Below are 16,748 nucleotides of genomic sequence, written 5' to 3' on the forward strand. Positions count from 1 at the left end.
GAAATATCCTGGTCACTACTAAGGGATCCAGGGACCACTCATGTGGTTGGAACTGAAGACTGAGGCGATCTGCCACTATGTTGTGGATGCCCGCTAGATAAGTGGCCCAGAGAAACATGGAATGTGTCAGGGCCCAGTCCCAAATCTATGCGGCTTCTTGACAAAGGAGATACGAGCCCGTACCTCCCTGTTTGTTCAGGTACCACATGGCTACTGTATTGTCCGTTTGAATGAGAACAGTCTTATGTGAAAGGCAGTCCTTGAACGCATGTAGAGCATAACTTATAGCTCGAAGTTCCAGGAAATCGATTTGAAATGTCGCTTCGGGTTTTGTCCAAGTACCTTGGGTCTGGAGATTGTCTATGTGAGTTCCCCAACCTAAGGTGGATGCATCTGTAGTTAGAGTTATCTGTGGGACTGGTTATTGGAAGGGCAGGCCCTTGCGCAAGTTGTCCTTGTTCGCCCACCAAAGTAGAGATGAATGTAGCTGGTGGGTTACTTGAATTGGAAAGGACAGTGGTTGAATGGCTTGGATCCATTGTGATCTTAATGTCCATTGGGTTATTCTCATGGCCAGTCTTGCCATAGGAGTGACAAACTGTGGAGGCCATGTAGCCTAGTAAGGTCAGAAACTGATGAGCTCTTGCTTGTTTCTTTGAGTGTAGCGAGTTTGCCAATAGGGAAAGTGTCTCTGCCCGATCGTCGGGTAGAAAGGCTTTCGAAAGTATGGTGTTCAATTCTGCTTCAATGAATTGAAGCAGGTGAGATGGAATGAGATGGGACTTTTGATAATTGATGAGAAAGCCCATGGAGTGAAGAAGAGTAATTGTTCGACTGAGAGAAGCCAGAGCTCCTTGTTGAGATTGACTTCTGATGAGCCAGTCGTCTAGGTAAGGGAAGACGTGTACACTGTCCTTGTGTAAATGTGCTGCTATCATTGCTAGGCATTTTGTGAATACTCTGGGAGCTGATGCAAGTCCGAATGGTAGTACTCTGTACTGGAAATGCTGATGACCCACCATGAAGCGCAGATATTGCGATGAGGAGGGAATATTGAAATGTGAGCATAAGCGTCTTGTAGATCCAGAGAACAAACCAATCTCCTGTTTGCAGAAGTGGAAGCATGGTGCCTAGAGAAACCATCCTGAATTTTTCTTTCTTCAGAAATTTGTTGAGATTTCTGAGGTCTAGAATGGGACGTAGGCCTCCGGTTTTCTTTGGAATGAGGAAATAACGGGAGTAGAATCATCTGCCATGCTGAGTCCGGGGCACCAGCTCTACGGCTCTGGCTCTCAGAAGGGGGGATAATTCTGCTTGTAGATGAATTATGTGATTTTCACTCAGTGAAAGAGGTCTTGGAGGAGAGTCTCTTGGAATTGAGAGGAAATTGAGTTGGTAACCTCGAGATATTATTGAGAGTAACCATTGGTCTGTTATTTGTAACCAATGGTTGTAAAAGGAGGAAACTCGGTCTCCTACTGGCAGATCCAGTTGTGGATTGTGGAGGTGGCTTTGGTCTCTGGTGATGGCCTCAAAAGCCTGCAGCCGGTCCCGTCTGCGGTGGAGATTGAGGCCTAACAGCTCTAGGTTGCCTGGGCTGAGATCTTTGCTGCGGTCGAGAAGATCTGCCCCTTGATGCTGGAGGGTAATAACGCCTCTGCCTGTAGAAAGGCCTTCGAGATTCCTTCCTAGGAGGGCGGCAAGATGAAGATGCAGCAGAATCCTGAGGAACTGACGACAGTTGACGCAAGGTTTCTGTATGTTCTTTCAACTGGGCCACAGCGTCCTGCAACTTTGATCCAAAAAGGTTGTCCCCTACGCATGGCAAATCAACCAGTTTTTCTTGGACCTCAGGCGTGAGGTCCGAGGCCTTCAACCATGCCCAGCGACGTGCACTTATTCCTGAGGCCACTACTCTGGACACAGTTTCAAAATTGTCGAAAGCGGCTTGGACCTCATGCTTACCAGCTTCAAGCCCTTTGTGTATTATGATTTGAGCTGCTTCTTGATACTGCTGTGGTAACGAATTTGAGCGATCTTGCATCTGTTTCCACAGGTTCCTCTGGTATTGCGTCATATATAACTGATATGACGCAATCCTTGTACTGAGCATGGCTCCTTGATAGATTTTCCTGCTCAAGGAGTCCAGGAATCTGTGATCCTTCCCAGGAGGAGTGGAGGAATGTGGTCTTATTTGCTTAGATTTCTTTTGTGCTGACTCCACAACAACTGATTGATGTGGCAGTTGCGATTTTTGGTATCCGGGGACAGATTGTACCAAATAAGTGGTGTCCACTCTCTTATTTAAGTTGGTACTGAGCATGGATGCTCCCCAAAGTCTGTGCTGTAAGTCTAGCAAAACTTCGTGGACAGGGATGGCCAAGACTTCTTTTGAGGGTCCACGAACTGTAGGACTTCCAATGTTTGTTGTCTCGTGTCCTCTTCTGATACCAAAGTAAATGGTATGGTGTCTGCCATATCCTTAACAAAATTTGTAAAGAATAAATCTTCCGGTGGGGATTTCTTCCTGACTTCCGGAGGAGAAGGATCAGACATAAACCTCATCACAAAAGGCTAGCCTTAAGGAGTTCGAACCGACCTCATCCTTAGAGATCGAAAATATCCTAAAAAAGCTCAAACCTTCTTCTCACCCTCAGGATACCATACCCACCAATCTCCTCATCTCTTGTGCTAAAATCATATCCAAGCCCATCGCACAAATCATAAATTGCTCCTTCTCTCACGGGATTGTACCTGACCCACTAAAAATGGCAATCATAAAACCACTCATAAAAAAAACCTAATCTTTCTCCTGAAACCCAGCCAATTTTCGCCCAATAGCTAATCTACCATTCATCGCAAAAATCTTGGAACGAGTTGCAAACAAACAACTAACAGAATACCTAAACGACCACAAAATTCTTTCCCCATCGCAGTTCAGTTTCCGCCAATCTCGAAGCACCGAAACCCTCCTAATCTCATTAACGGACTCTATATTACTTAAACTTGAAAACAGACAACCGTGTCTTCTCATCCTCCTAGATCTAACAGCAGCTTTTGACACGGTCAATCACAACACATTAATAGATCGCCTGGCAGAAATTGGCATCAGAGATAAGGCCCTCAACTGGTTCAAATCGTTCCTACAGAACAGACAGTATAAGGTCAAGATCAACAAGGAAGAATCTCAACCAGTCACCTGCAACTTAGGAGTCCCACAAGGATCATCACTCTCTCCAACCTTATTTAATATTTACCTTCTGCCACTCTGCCAGCTCCTCATCAACCTGAATCTCGTCCACTACTTATATGCAGACGATGTTCACATACTGATTCCAATATCTGAATCTCTCCAAAAAACTCTGGACTTCTGGAACTCTTGCCAACAAGCCATCAACAACTTACTCACTAACCTCAACTTGATCCTTAATCAAAACAAAACAGAATACCTCCTCATTTCCCAAAACGGAACCTACACACTTCCAAGTACCATCATGTCAACTCAACTAACAATAACCCCACAAGTCAGAAATCTAGGAGTTATACTTGATAACCAAATGAATTATAGATCACTCATAAATAACATCGTAAAGGATGGATTCTTCAAATTACAAGTCTTAAAAAGACTGAGACCACTCCTACATTTCAAAGACTTCCGATTAGTGCTACAAGCAATCATTCTCACGAAAATAGATTACTGCAACTCACTTCTACTGGGTCTCCCTGCCAACGCCATAAAACCGCTACAGATGCTGCAGAACGCTGCAGCGAGGACCTTAACCAAGTCCAACAAAAGAGACCACATCTCACCCATCTTAAAAAGCCTACACTGGCTTCCCGTCAAATTCAGAATACTATTCAAAGTGCTCTCACTAACCCACAAGGCAATACACAACCTGGCACCACTCAAGCTCACATTCCCTCTCCAACTCCACACATCTTCCAGACCAGTGAGACAAGCCTACAAAAACAACCTTCAAATTCCACCGATGAAGTCAGCATCAAGTAAAAGAGCTTTCTCCACAGCTGGGCCTAAACTCTGGAACTCTCTCCCATCAGAGCTCAGATCACTGCAATGCTCCACTACATTTAAAAAAAGACTCAAGACTTGGTTATTCAACCAAGCTTTCCCATAACATCAACCTGCGAAATATCCCTGCCAATATCCCCTCAGTGGTAACACGCTAGAGAACTATATAGATCTTCTCTAGAAATCACATGATCTTTGGCAGTCTATTATCTTTGGCAGACTATTATCTTTGACAGTCTATCATTAAAACCCAGCCTCTAGCCTATATTAGGCACCGCTCATGTTAATTATGTTATTACCCCCATATATCTTAATCCAAGTTAATTCGACCTGTTCATTGTAAGACATTTACTTGTCATTGTTGTTATTGTTTAAAATGTAAACCGAATTGATCAATAATTTTGTTATTGGAAAGTCGGTATAGAAAAATGCTAAATAAATAAATAAAATAAACCCTTCAGAAGAAGAATCCGTATGTCTGTCTTCCCATGAATCCTAAGGGTCTTCTTGATGTGGAGACGTGGGAAAAGACCTTGGTGGTCGAGAAAGCCCTGAAGGACCTGGCTGTGGATCATCCAGTGGTATCCATCCAGGGAAGTCTTCCTGTGGCTTGGCTGGAATCGATGGTAGAGCACAGATGATTGCGTCAAATCTGTTCATCAGAAGCTGAAACAACGCTAATTCTGGCTGTCCTGGGGCCCCAGGTACTGGCGTCGGCATCGACAGAATTGGTTCCGGTATTGGGCCGGGCATTGGCGATGGTAGAGGCATCAGCATCGACGGCCGCTTCGGTGTCGGTACCGGCATCGGTGCGGGCACCGGCATCGACGTCGGCGAGGGCATCGATGGTGCTGGTCCTTCAATGCTTGGAGCACCGCTTGACGGATAAAATCTGTCAATTCCTCCGTGATAGCTGGTGCAGGCAGAGCAGCTACACACGGTGGAAGTGTTGTTGGTCCTTCCACATGGCCCTGTGAAGGTTCGATGATCGGTGCATAGAGAGGAGGTGAAGGCCTCGGCGTCGAAGGCCTCGGTGTTTCTTGAAGTCGAGGCCGTTTTGCGGTTGACTTCTCTGGGGAGAGAAGCGCCTCCGGGATCGATGGGTGTCTGTGCCGATGCTTTGGTCGATGTTCTGCCGCTGACCTCATCGATGCCATGGATGGGGTTGGCGATGAATGATCCCCCGAGCCTTCTGGACGACGCTTTTTAAGGATTAAACATTTTGAGACTCCGGCCGGAGACAATTGAGTAAATGTCGACGGGGAAGGCAAAAGTTGTAGATGAATAAATGTTCCATCTTTCTTGGCGGGCCTTTCGACCCTTCGCGGTCATTTCAGCACACTTGGGACAGGCTGTCATGTCGTGTGTTTGACCTAAGCAAAGGACACACTCTAGGTGTAGATCTGTAATGGACATAGTCCTATTACAATTGGGACATTTTTTAAATCCCTTGGCCATATTTTCGCTGACAGCCGTCGATGAAAATGAGAGAAAAATTATTTTTACTCAAGAGAGTAAAAAGAGACTAAATTTACTCACCGGCCGGTGGGTAACATGAGAGACCCCGATATGGGAGAGAAATAAATGTTTTTAAATCTGATTTTAGTCAGACAGTATGTAAGAAAACTCACACAGGCTCCTGCTCCGCGATGCTAACAGCAGCGCGGAAAAACAAAGACTGAAGGGAGACCCCTGTGGCAGAGAATATCATGACATGCTGGGCGTGCTCAGTGGGCTCAGAGTGCCAGTCAAAAGTTTCTAGAAACTTTGACAGAAAGTTTTCCGCAATAGGGCTCCATCCTGTGATGTCACCCATATGTGAGGACTAGCATCCTGCTTGTCCTGGGATAAACTCTTAACTTTTGCAGCTGCTCCTTTATGGTTTTTTCCTAAACATTTTCCTCATTTTATTATAGTCACCCTTCTGAAAGTTAAATGCTGTCACAGTAGATGTCTTTAGTGTTCTCCCTTCAGTAATTAAGTAAAATTTGATCATGTTATGATCACTATTGCCAAGTGGCTCCAACATTGTTACCTCTTGAACCAAATCCCGTGTTCCACTTAGAACTAGATCTAAAATAGTTTCCCCTCATGTTAGTTCTTGGACCAGCTGCTCCACGAACCAGTCATTTATTTTATCAAGGAACGTTTCCTCTCTAGAATGTCTTGATGTGACATTCACCAAGTCAATACAGGGATAATTGAAATCACCCATTATTACTGTGCTGCTGATTTTGTTAGCTTCCCTAATTTCATTTAGCATTTCATTGACTGTTTGTTCCTTCTGGCCAGGTGGATAGTATTACACCCTCACTGCTATTTTATTCCCCTTTTCACCTGGAATTTCTATCATAATGATTCAACATTGTAATTTGTTTCCTGCAAAACTTTTATCCTGTTTGACTCAATGTCCTCTTTAATATATAGTGCCACCTCTCCACCAATTTGATCCATCCTATCATTTTGATATAATTCATGCCCTGGTATCACAGCATCCCAATAGATTTCCTTCTTCCACCAAGTTTCTGAGATGCAAATTATATCAACCTCTTCATCCAGTGCTATACACTCTTAACTCTCCTATCTTAATTTTTAGACTTCTAGCATTTGTATACAGACTTTCAAAGTATGTGGAGGCATAACCCAGCAGTCTGGACTGATCCTGGTACGTACAGGGAATGTCCCATTGGATATTCTCCTTCTACCAGGTCTCTAAGATGCTTAATCTATATTTTAATTTAGCACCCTATATTCTAACTCTCCCTTCTTATTTTTCAGATTTCTGACATTCACATACAGACATATTAAAGTAGTTTTACTTGTATTTCTACTTTTATATGTACCAACAACCTGCTTATTATCAGATAATAAAGCAGTTTGGAGTCGTTTTTATCTGCAGGCTCTGTATTTAAATATATCTGGAATTTTTCAGCTTTTACAGCCGCCTTTCTATTGGGACATTCTAGTTTACTTGATTTGCCAGTGTCCTTTGAAGTTATCTCCCTCCAAACCAGGCACTGCTAAGCAACTGTTGGCTTTCCCCCATGTTTTAGTTTAAAAGCTGCTCTATCTACTTTTAATGTTAGTGTCAGCAGCCAAGTTCCACCCAGGTTAATGTGGAACCTATCCCTTTTAGAAAAGGCTTCCCCGTCCCCAAAATGTTGCCCAGGTCCTAATAAATCTAAAGTCCTTGTCCTTACACCATTGTCTCATTCACTTATTGAGATTCCAGAGAGAGCTGTCTGGTTGATGCAGCAATGACAAAAAACTAAAGAAACTTCAAAATGAGTATAAAATCTTAAACATGAAACTTAAGAAAAATTGTAATAAATGGAGACAAATCAGTGAGAAAATTTAACAGCATAAAATGTCAAGAAAAAATAGTTAAGATCCAGTGAAAAGATACTCCTGAAATGCTGGACAAATCTAAAATTGAATGGGTTCCTTCCCATGCATACTCAGAAGATTTTTCTCAACAGATCTCCAAGTGTACCTTTAACGACACATGCAAAAGATCACGTCTCATGTGTGTACTTCTATTAAGGCTTCTTCTTACTGCAGAAGATGAATACCACAATACAAATATATTTGTAGGGGTAATGAAAATTTACTATAGAAATCAGAAGATAAATCAAAAGTAAAGGAGAGTTTTCAGATAAAATTCAAAATCAGAGTGTGAATCAATGAAGTCAAGTGAGTGACACAAGCTATTCTAGATTTTTGAGACAGAGGAAGTCATTGCTTTCTAATTAACACTGGCAAAGTTAGAAGATGGAACAAATGAGGACGCAGAAAGAGAAAGAGCAAGAAATGTTATTAGAGGTATATGCTGGACCAGTGCTATGCAAAAATTTTAAAGCTAGAAGGGAAAATTTACACTGGATCTTAAAAGGATGGCAGGGAAGACAGGCCTTCTCTTGCAGTCTCCAATGTTTTAGAACAAGAGGCTTTCATCAGTTAAATAAAAATGTTACATTCTTGCTTATAAGTAAAAACTGCATTGAAAATTGATTTACTTAATGGATTTGTGATCTATAAGAAATTAATTAAAATTTAATTATAATGGTGACTCTAGAGGATCCTCTAACCTGAGTGAAGAATAGGTATTTCTTCTAGTTGACGGATTAAAATGTATAACGTGATTGAGCATACAGGATAAAACATAGGCTGCTGTAAATACTGACTTGTCCTCTTGGTCAAACAGCTGAAGAATTTTTCTTACTGTCAAAATAGCTGGTGTCATCCTCTGATTCCAGCTGTGGAATAAATTCTGCTTTCTGACGGAGCAGTCCATTCCAGTCTAAATCCTTAAAGAACTGGTGCTGTTTTACTTCGAAGGCGCTACCTGAAATGATCACATCATGAGCCCATGTTACAAAATATAGAATTAATACATTCATATAATCTAGTAAGGGAAGTAGTGAGAAAGATCCTGATGCAATTAATTATTTTAGCAGAAAGACAGAGAGTTGTTTACCTTTAACAAGTGACCTTAGAAGACAATTTACCAATTACACTTAAAGGTGCCATCACCATCATGCCATCATCAAAACATTTTCAGGTTTTGTTTTTTTTTGGGGGGGGGGGTGGAGGAGGAAATTCTTAGAGGTCTTTGCGGGTAGGTGTGGTAGTTTCCTTGCTCCTGATTGTTGCAGTGTACCTCACTTTTGTTATTAAGCTAATAAGCTCAACTGCAGAAGGGGAGGAAGAAGGGTTTGTATGACTGGTGAAAGGAAAACTGGTTCTTACCTGATAATTTTCGTTCCTGTAGTACCACGGATCAGTCCAGACTCCTGGGTTTGGCCCCCCCTCTAGCAGATGGAGAAAGAAGTTTACCAAACAAAACTCCGCCTTATATAAGATGGTGCCACCTACAGTCTGGCAGTATTATGCAATGTCAAAGCAGAATGGATCATAAAAAACCCAAACTAACTATATACAGTAAACTAACAACCGCAAACTGGCACAACAACCCCCAAATGGATACAGAATCCGTGCCATGCAAAAATAACAATGTCGAATTAATCTGTTGAGAAATATCAGTAAAGAGAGCGGACTCTCCATTCCCTTCCAAGGAAAAATGGGTGGGACTCTGGACTGATCCGTGATACTAAAGGAACGAAAATTATCAGGTAAGAACCAATTTTCCTTTCTCTGTACGTACCCGGATCAATCCAGACTCCTGGGATGTACCAGAGCTTACCTTAATTGGGATGGGATCCAGAGAGGCCCGCTTTAAGCACTCCTTCTCCAAATCCTCCGGAACCTGGAGTCTGAACATCCAACCAATAATGTCTGGCGAAAGTATGTAAGGACTTCCACGTAGCCGCCCTGCAAATCTCCTCTGGGGAAGTCTGATGACATTCCGCCCAGGATGCGGCCTGAGAACGAGTAGAATGAGCCCGCAGACCTTCGAGCAAGGATCTACCGTACAACAAATATGCAGAATTGATGGTTTCCTTTAGCCACCAAGCGATGGTAGTCTTGGAAGCCATATTGCCCCTTCGAGGTCCACGCCATAGCACAAAAAGGTGATCCAATACTCGAAATGCATTGGTTACCTCCTGGTAGCGCAGTAATGTTCTACAAACATCGAGCTTCCAGAGATCCTTAGAGAAGGGGTCCGACCTATCCAGATTCGAAAAGGATGGCAGCTTGACCGACTGATTTAAATGGAAGGAAGACACCACCTTAGGTAGGAATGAGGGTACCGTACACAGAGAAACCCCAAACTCAAGAGATTCTCAAAAAGGGCTCTCTACAAGACAGAGCCTGAAGCTCAGACAGCCCGCGCGCTGATACAATAGCCACCAAGAACACTACCTTCAAAGTAAGGTCCCTTCAAGGTTGCCCTACGCAATGGTTCAAAGGAGGCCCTACACAACGCCTTAAGAACCAGATTCAAATTCCAAGAGGGACAGGGCCGTCGCACTGGAGGACGCATATGCTTTGCCCCCCAAAGGAAGCGAGAGACATCAGGGTGATTCGCCAAGGACGCTCCCTGGATTTTACCTCGTAAGGAAATGAGCACCACCACTTGTACACGCAAGGAACTACACGACAATCCCTTTGCTAAACCAGCCTGAAGAAAGTTCTAAATTTCCGGAACAGTCGCTCGACTATTAACAATAGCTCTGTCGAGACACCAGACCTCAAAGACCTTCCAGACCCTTACATAAGATAGAGAAGTAGAGACTTTATGGGAACGCAACAGCGTAGTCACCACAGCATCCGAGTACCCCCGGGACTTCAGCCACGCCGCTAGACAGAAGCACTCGACCTGGTCGAAACAGACGGGTCTCTGATGAAGCAAATTCGGTCTGTCTGGGAAGCGCAAAGGAGATGCTACCGCCAGATTCACCAGATCCGCAAACCAGGGACGCCTTGGCCACTTGGGAGCTATTAAAACCACCTCCGTCGGTTGTAACTCTATTTGGCGAAGGACCTTGCCTATGAGAGGCCAAGGCGGGAACAAATAAACCAGAACATCTGTCGGCCAGGGAAGGACCAGGGCGTCCACGCCCTCTGCCCCCGTGACCCTGCGATGAGCAAAGAAACGAGGAGCCTTGGCATTCTTGAACGTCGCCATGAGATCCATCCCGGACGTACCCCACTGGGCACAAATGAACTGAAAGACGTCGTCCACCAGTTCCCATTATCGCCTGAACGTTCTCCACCCCAGCAATGTGAGAAGCTGCTATGCAGGCCAAGTTCTGTTCTGCCCATGCAATCAAGAGACGAGCTTCCAACGCTACTGGCTGACTTCTGGTTCTGCCCTGACGGTTGATATAAGCCACCGTAGTCGCATTGTCGGAAAGGACTCTGACTGCCTTACCCTTGAGAAGCGGAAAGAATGCCTGCAGCGCCAATCGGACTGCTCTGGTCTCCAGATGATTGATGGACCAACGAGCTTCCTCCTGGGACCATTACCCCTGCACCGATTTTCGCAAACACATCGCTCCCCAACCGGACAAGCTGGCATCCGTAGTGATCATCATCCAGATCGGGACTACCAAGGGAACTCCCCTCCGCAAGTTGACCGGGGATAACCACCAATCCAGGCTGGACTGAGTGGCCTCCGTCAGAGGTAGAGCGAGATGGAATTGTTCCGAAACTGGATTCCATTGGGATAGCAATGCTGATTGTAAGGCCGCATATGAGCGAAAGCCCACAGAACCAATTCCAGTGTCGAAGTCATGGAGCCCAGGACCTGAAGGTAATCCCAGACCGTCGGAACACATTTGGATAACAAGGCTCGTACCTGGCCTTGGAGTTTGAGCATACGTTCCTCCGTGAGGGACACTGTCCCGTGACACGTGTCGAACAAAGCTCCCAAAACTCCAGTGACTGAGAGGGTTCCAGATGGCTCTTGGCCTCGTTGACTACCCAGCCCAGGGATCTCAACAACTCCTGGCAGAGCACTTTCGACTTCACGCAAATCAGCCAATCGTCCAGGTATGGATGTACTAACAATCCTTCCCTGCGTAACTGAGCAGCCACCATCACCATAATCTTGGTGAACGGCATGGGAGCAGTGGCTAGCCCAAATGGCAGCGCCTGAAACTGATAATGCTGACCCAACACGGAGAACCTTAGAAACCTTTGATGATCTGCCCAGATCCCGATGTGTAAATATGCTTCGGTGAGATCTGGGGATGCAAGGAACTCCCCCTGTTGGACTGACGCAATTACTGAGCGTAACGTCTCCATACGGAACTGAGGGATCCGCAGACATCTGTTGATCCTTTTCAAATCGAGGATGGGTCGGAAGGTTCCCTCCTTCTTTGGCACTACGAAGTAAATGGAGTAACGGCCTCTTCGAAGCTCTGCTGAAGGCACCGGAATAATGACACCTAGGTCAAGAAGACGCTGTAGAGTCTCCTTTACTGCCTGGCATTTTGCTGCAAGACTGCAGGGCAAAATCAGGAATCGTTGGCGGGGTTGGCGTGCAAAATCTAACGCGTAACCATGTCTTATCACAGCGAGGATCCACTGATCAGACGTGATTTTGGTCCATTAAACTCTGGAATTTGTTGCCAGAGGATGTGGTTAGTGCAGTTAGTATAGCTGTGTTTAAAAAAGGATTGGATAAGTTCTTGGAGGAGAAGTCCATTACCTGCTATTAAGTTCACTTAGAGAATAGCCACTGCCATTAGCAATGGTAACATGGAATAGACTTAGTTTTTGGGTACTTGCCAGGTTCTTGTGGCCTGGTTTGGTCTCTGTTGGAGACGGGATGCTGGGTTGATGGACTCTTGGTCTGACCCAGCATGGCAATTTCTTATGTTCTTATGTAAATACGCTGACCGTACTCATACAGTAATATCCACTTGCTGGAGTAGATGGCTACGTGCTGCCCAAAAGGGAAAGAACAGTGTGTGATGATGCCATCTCCACCAGTGCTTACCAGCACTTCATGATGCAGAACTGACGAGGAGGCCGAGGAGATCATGACATGACAATGGTAGAACTCTGGCTTGGCAGAAACTGCACAGACAGGGAGAATGCTGCCTGTCACCGCCCGAGGTGCATGGAGTAGATGCCTTGCCGTACCCGACCACATATGCTGCACTTCACTGGCTCAGTAACTCACCATTGAGTGAACAGGAACAGTGTGATGATGATATTCCCAGGACCACTGGTGCCCTGGGATTGTCATGGTGGCAGATGGCGCTTCATGGCGTCGCCCTTTGAGAATGCTCCAAGAGGCTGGTCACAGCCCTTGCAACTCCATTGGAAATGTCTCACCTTTGTTTCCCTCAAGGAACAATAGTAGAAAAGTCCATGGCAACCGACTGTGCCCAAGGTGCCCTGCAGCATCAGACATCCACTGATGCCCACAGTGGTGACAGCGCTTGACCAAATCAGGATCAGATCGACTGTATATAGCGCCATCCCTGGTGCCACAAGTGCCCACAGACCTAGACCGCCTTGTGGCACTCGGTGCCTGAAGGCATTGATGGACCGGTGGTACCAGGGATGCCAGGAGTGCCTGCAGATAGAGGCTCTGCAGCCCCAACAGAGCACATCAATGCCCAAAGGAACCGATGACAGTCAGCGCCATCAACTGTCCCTCTTGTCTCATCTATTTGTCAGAGGGTGTCAATGCGGAAAGCTCAATGGCGTCTCTTGTCAGTGGCTAGGGCTGAAGAAAGCCCCACTAGGCCTGATCCCAATGGCTCAGGACCCCTGAGATCACTGGCATCCAAAGCTTGTGATCGCTGCTCGATCCATCCAAGGCGGAATTCCCTCTCGCCCAAGGGCCCTCAAGATTTCTGGCGGACGATGCCTCAAGGATGATTAGGGCACCCAGTGGCAATCCTAGCACTTCATTAGTGATGCTCGATATAGTCAATAGTAGCAACAAAAGGCACCAGTGGCCAATACACCCGATGGCCTCCATGGCAGCCCTTCACTCTGATAGCATAGAATGCACAGATAGCATCGGGGTAGTTCCACATCGCACTTTGTGATGGCAGCACGGCCACTCACCGTAACGGTCTTGAGGGCAGCCGCAGTATCAAGGCCACGCAACAAGGGATGCCGTAGCATCGAGGTCACATACCCCAACAGCATCAGGGGTGGCCATGTACTCACCTTGATGGAATTGAGGGCACCAATGGCCCCGCGATCACCGTCGGCTCCAAGGGCCCTAAAGCCATTGAAGCAAATACTCCAACAGTATCAAGGGTGGCCATGCATGCACCTCGATTGAATAGAAGGCATTGATGGCACAGTGAGCATTGAGGGTACTGCGGGCATAGACGGCACCACAGCATGGATGCTTACTGCAGCAATGATGGCAACGTCACATTGATGGCCACTGCGGTATCGATTGGCACCGAGGCCTCAAGGGCATCAAGGCACTGAAAGCAGCGAGAGTGTTGACATCGAGGTCTGCACAGACGGCATCAAGGGGAACCATGGCACCCGATTGCAGACCTGGTCCCCGACGCTGGCCACTGCTCCTCCAAATCAATGCCTATGGCGCAGAAGATCCATATGGTACCGAGGACAGTTCCACACCTCAATGACCTTGAGGGCATCAAGGGTGATCATGATGTTTGATGGCAAACCTAGTCCACAACGCAGTCCAGACATCGATGTGTCAGAACAACGGTGCGCTGTTCACAGATGTGTACGGGCAACCATTACTGCGCATGGCACAAACGGTGCAGCAGCAAGCTGCTTGCCTAGGCTCCTGCTTACTCTCTCTCCCAGGGAGACTGCACTGCCATCACCGGCAAGCAGGAGGGGAGGCTACGTCATCCAGAGCTCCTGCCTGTGGAGACTAGTTCCTTGGAATCTGCGGAGGATGAGCTCTCCCCCCCACAGGAATGGTATGGGCCTCGATCTCTTTACTGTCTGACCTCCACTGATGCCGACTGATCGGTGAAATGACATGGAACTCCTGCCCGGGTAGAGCTCAAGCTAGTCCCCAGGCTCAGCAGCCTATATGGATCACCCATGGACTGCCACACAGAAACTAAACTGCCGGCGCAGTATAATTTTTTTGTTTTTTAGGCAGAAATAGACTCTGCCAGACTACACAGGGACTAAGGCCTGCCATGCGGCGGGCTGACAGAGGAAAAAGAGAAAGAAAACTACCGTGAAGGAAAGAAAACAGCCTCAGCTCTAGAAAAAAAAAATCACTTACAAAAACTGTAGAGAAAGAGAGCAAAGCTGAATACCATGAGCACAAGGCTCCCGTGACCATACGGCTCCTCAGAAAAAAAGAAATTGAGGGATTCTGCCTAGGGGGCAGGGTGATGATTACAGCTGCACATGCTCAGTAGGGCATGTTGAAAGCTCTAGATTCTTTGAAATCAAAGTTCCGTGCCAGGTTCTATCTGATGATGTCACCCACGTGTGAGGACTACCATCCTGTTTGTCCTAGGAGAAGAGTTTGTTTTGTAAGTGAACCCCCTTTGTTTGACTGGGTTAAGTAGATGAATAGTTATTTATACTCCGCCTTTCAGCACTTCAAAGAGTATTACATTCAGGCACTTTAGGTATTTCCCTATCCCCAAAAGGCTTACAATAGTTGTGGGGACTTTCTGTAATGTTTTGTACTTTTTTCAAGTCCTGTTTGTTGTCTGCCATTGTGAAGACAGCTGAAGCTAAGTCAAACTCAATATTGGAAAATTCAAACTTGTGACAAGAGAGGAACATTTTGATAAAGTAAATAAAACAAGGAACTAGAAAACTCGAAAAGAATGAACACAAGCAAGGGTTCCAAGTTTGGCTAGTGGTTCAAAAAGAAAAAGGGCAAAAACATCTCCTTTCGCACAAGTAGACTTGTACATGCTCAGCATTTCTGAGCTCTGAAAGAGCATTTTGTTCTCAGCATTATCAGATGATATCATTCATTTGTGTAACCAATTACTATCCTGCTTGTCCATAGAGAATACATACTACTTCCTCAATAGCTGGATAAATAAACATGGGTGAATCAGAAGCTTCCTGACATTCATAATCCTCCCTTCTTTCTGACCATGATGTGCTGATTGTTAATAATTGCTGAAGTGGAGATATATACAAAGCATCCTATCTGCTCCCCCCCCCCGCAGAAACCTCCACAAAGTGCCATTAAGCTCAAATAAATTACCTTTGTTGTTCATAGCTGTTTCCCCAGAGGCACTTCTCTCCCTACTGATCACAGAAACAGAGAATATGATGGCAGATGAAGACCATCAGGCCCATCTAATCTGCCCAACTCCAGTTAACTTCCAGATTTCCCTTCACTTCCTCACTGCTAGGAATCTTCTATTTTTCCCAGACTTTCTTGTGTTCTAGTACTGTTTTTGTTTCCACCATCTCTTCTGGGAGGCTGTTCTACTACCCTTTCAGTGAAGAAACATCTTTCTGAGGTTATTCCTGAGGATTCATATCATGACCTTTTGTTCTACAGCTTCTTTTCCATTGAAAGAAGTTTTTTTATTGTCCATTTATACCTCTTTATCATAGTACCCAGTCTCTCCTCTCGAGAATATATATTTAAAGCCTTAAGTATTGTGTCATAGGGCTTTTAGGGAATCATTTTAAAACTGTCTGCACTGTTGCAAAGTCTTCAGGTACTTCTTACCTTCAGACTTTACACTAATTTTCAAAGCAAAAATGTACATGTACTTTGTTTTGAAAATGATTCCATGAAAACCATTTGCACCTTTTAATTTGTGTATGTAGGTTTTCCTAGAAAAGATGCATGCATACTTTTCAAAATTCAAAGTATGCATATAAGTGCAAACCCCTCCACTAGAATCACCTCTTCACACCGAGGGTAAAACTATGAGCATAGAGGCCATATGGGCACTGTTTACCTGCATAAAGGGCAGACATTTTTCTGAAAGCCCATTTCCGCAGATAAAGTACTGTTTTGATAATCTCAAGATCTCTGTTCTGCTTGGTGGACATTAATATCTCCATTGTGTACTGCACACCAACTGCATGACCCTATAATCTTTTGCACTGAAACTGAGTTACCAAGCCCTCAACCACTCCTTGAACTTTTTTAGTTTGTTTTTCATCCAGTCTATTCCCTCAGGAGTGTCTACTCTGCGTTTAATGGACAGCTGTAGAATAACCGAGTATTCCAATAAAGGATAGTGTTTGAAGGAATAATGCAAGCAAAATAAAAAATATGATAATGGCCTTCCCAAACCCTCCTTGGAGGGTGCTACTTAGACGACTACTGCCCACTCTTCTGGCTCCTATCTCG

At 45.3% G+C, this 16,748-nt stretch overlaps 1 protein-coding gene across 1 annotated transcript in view; it reads right to left on the reverse strand.

Annotated features, from left to right (window-relative positions):
* The window catches only part of MAST2 (microtubule associated serine/threonine kinase 2), a 360,153-nt gene that overhangs the window by 57,097 nt on the left and 286,308 nt on the right, over nucleotides 1–16,748 (reverse strand). The window contains 1 exon segment of the mRNA XM_029618685.1: nucleotides 8,253–8,375. Coding sequence (XP_029474545.1) covers nucleotides 8,253–8,375 — 123 coding nt within the window.

Source organism: Rhinatrema bivittatum, chromosome 10, assembly GCF_901001135.1.
Source record: "Rhinatrema bivittatum chromosome 10, aRhiBiv1.1, whole genome shotgun sequence".
Taxonomy (NCBI): Eukaryota; Metazoa; Chordata; class Amphibia; order Gymnophiona; family Rhinatrematidae; genus Rhinatrema; species Rhinatrema bivittatum.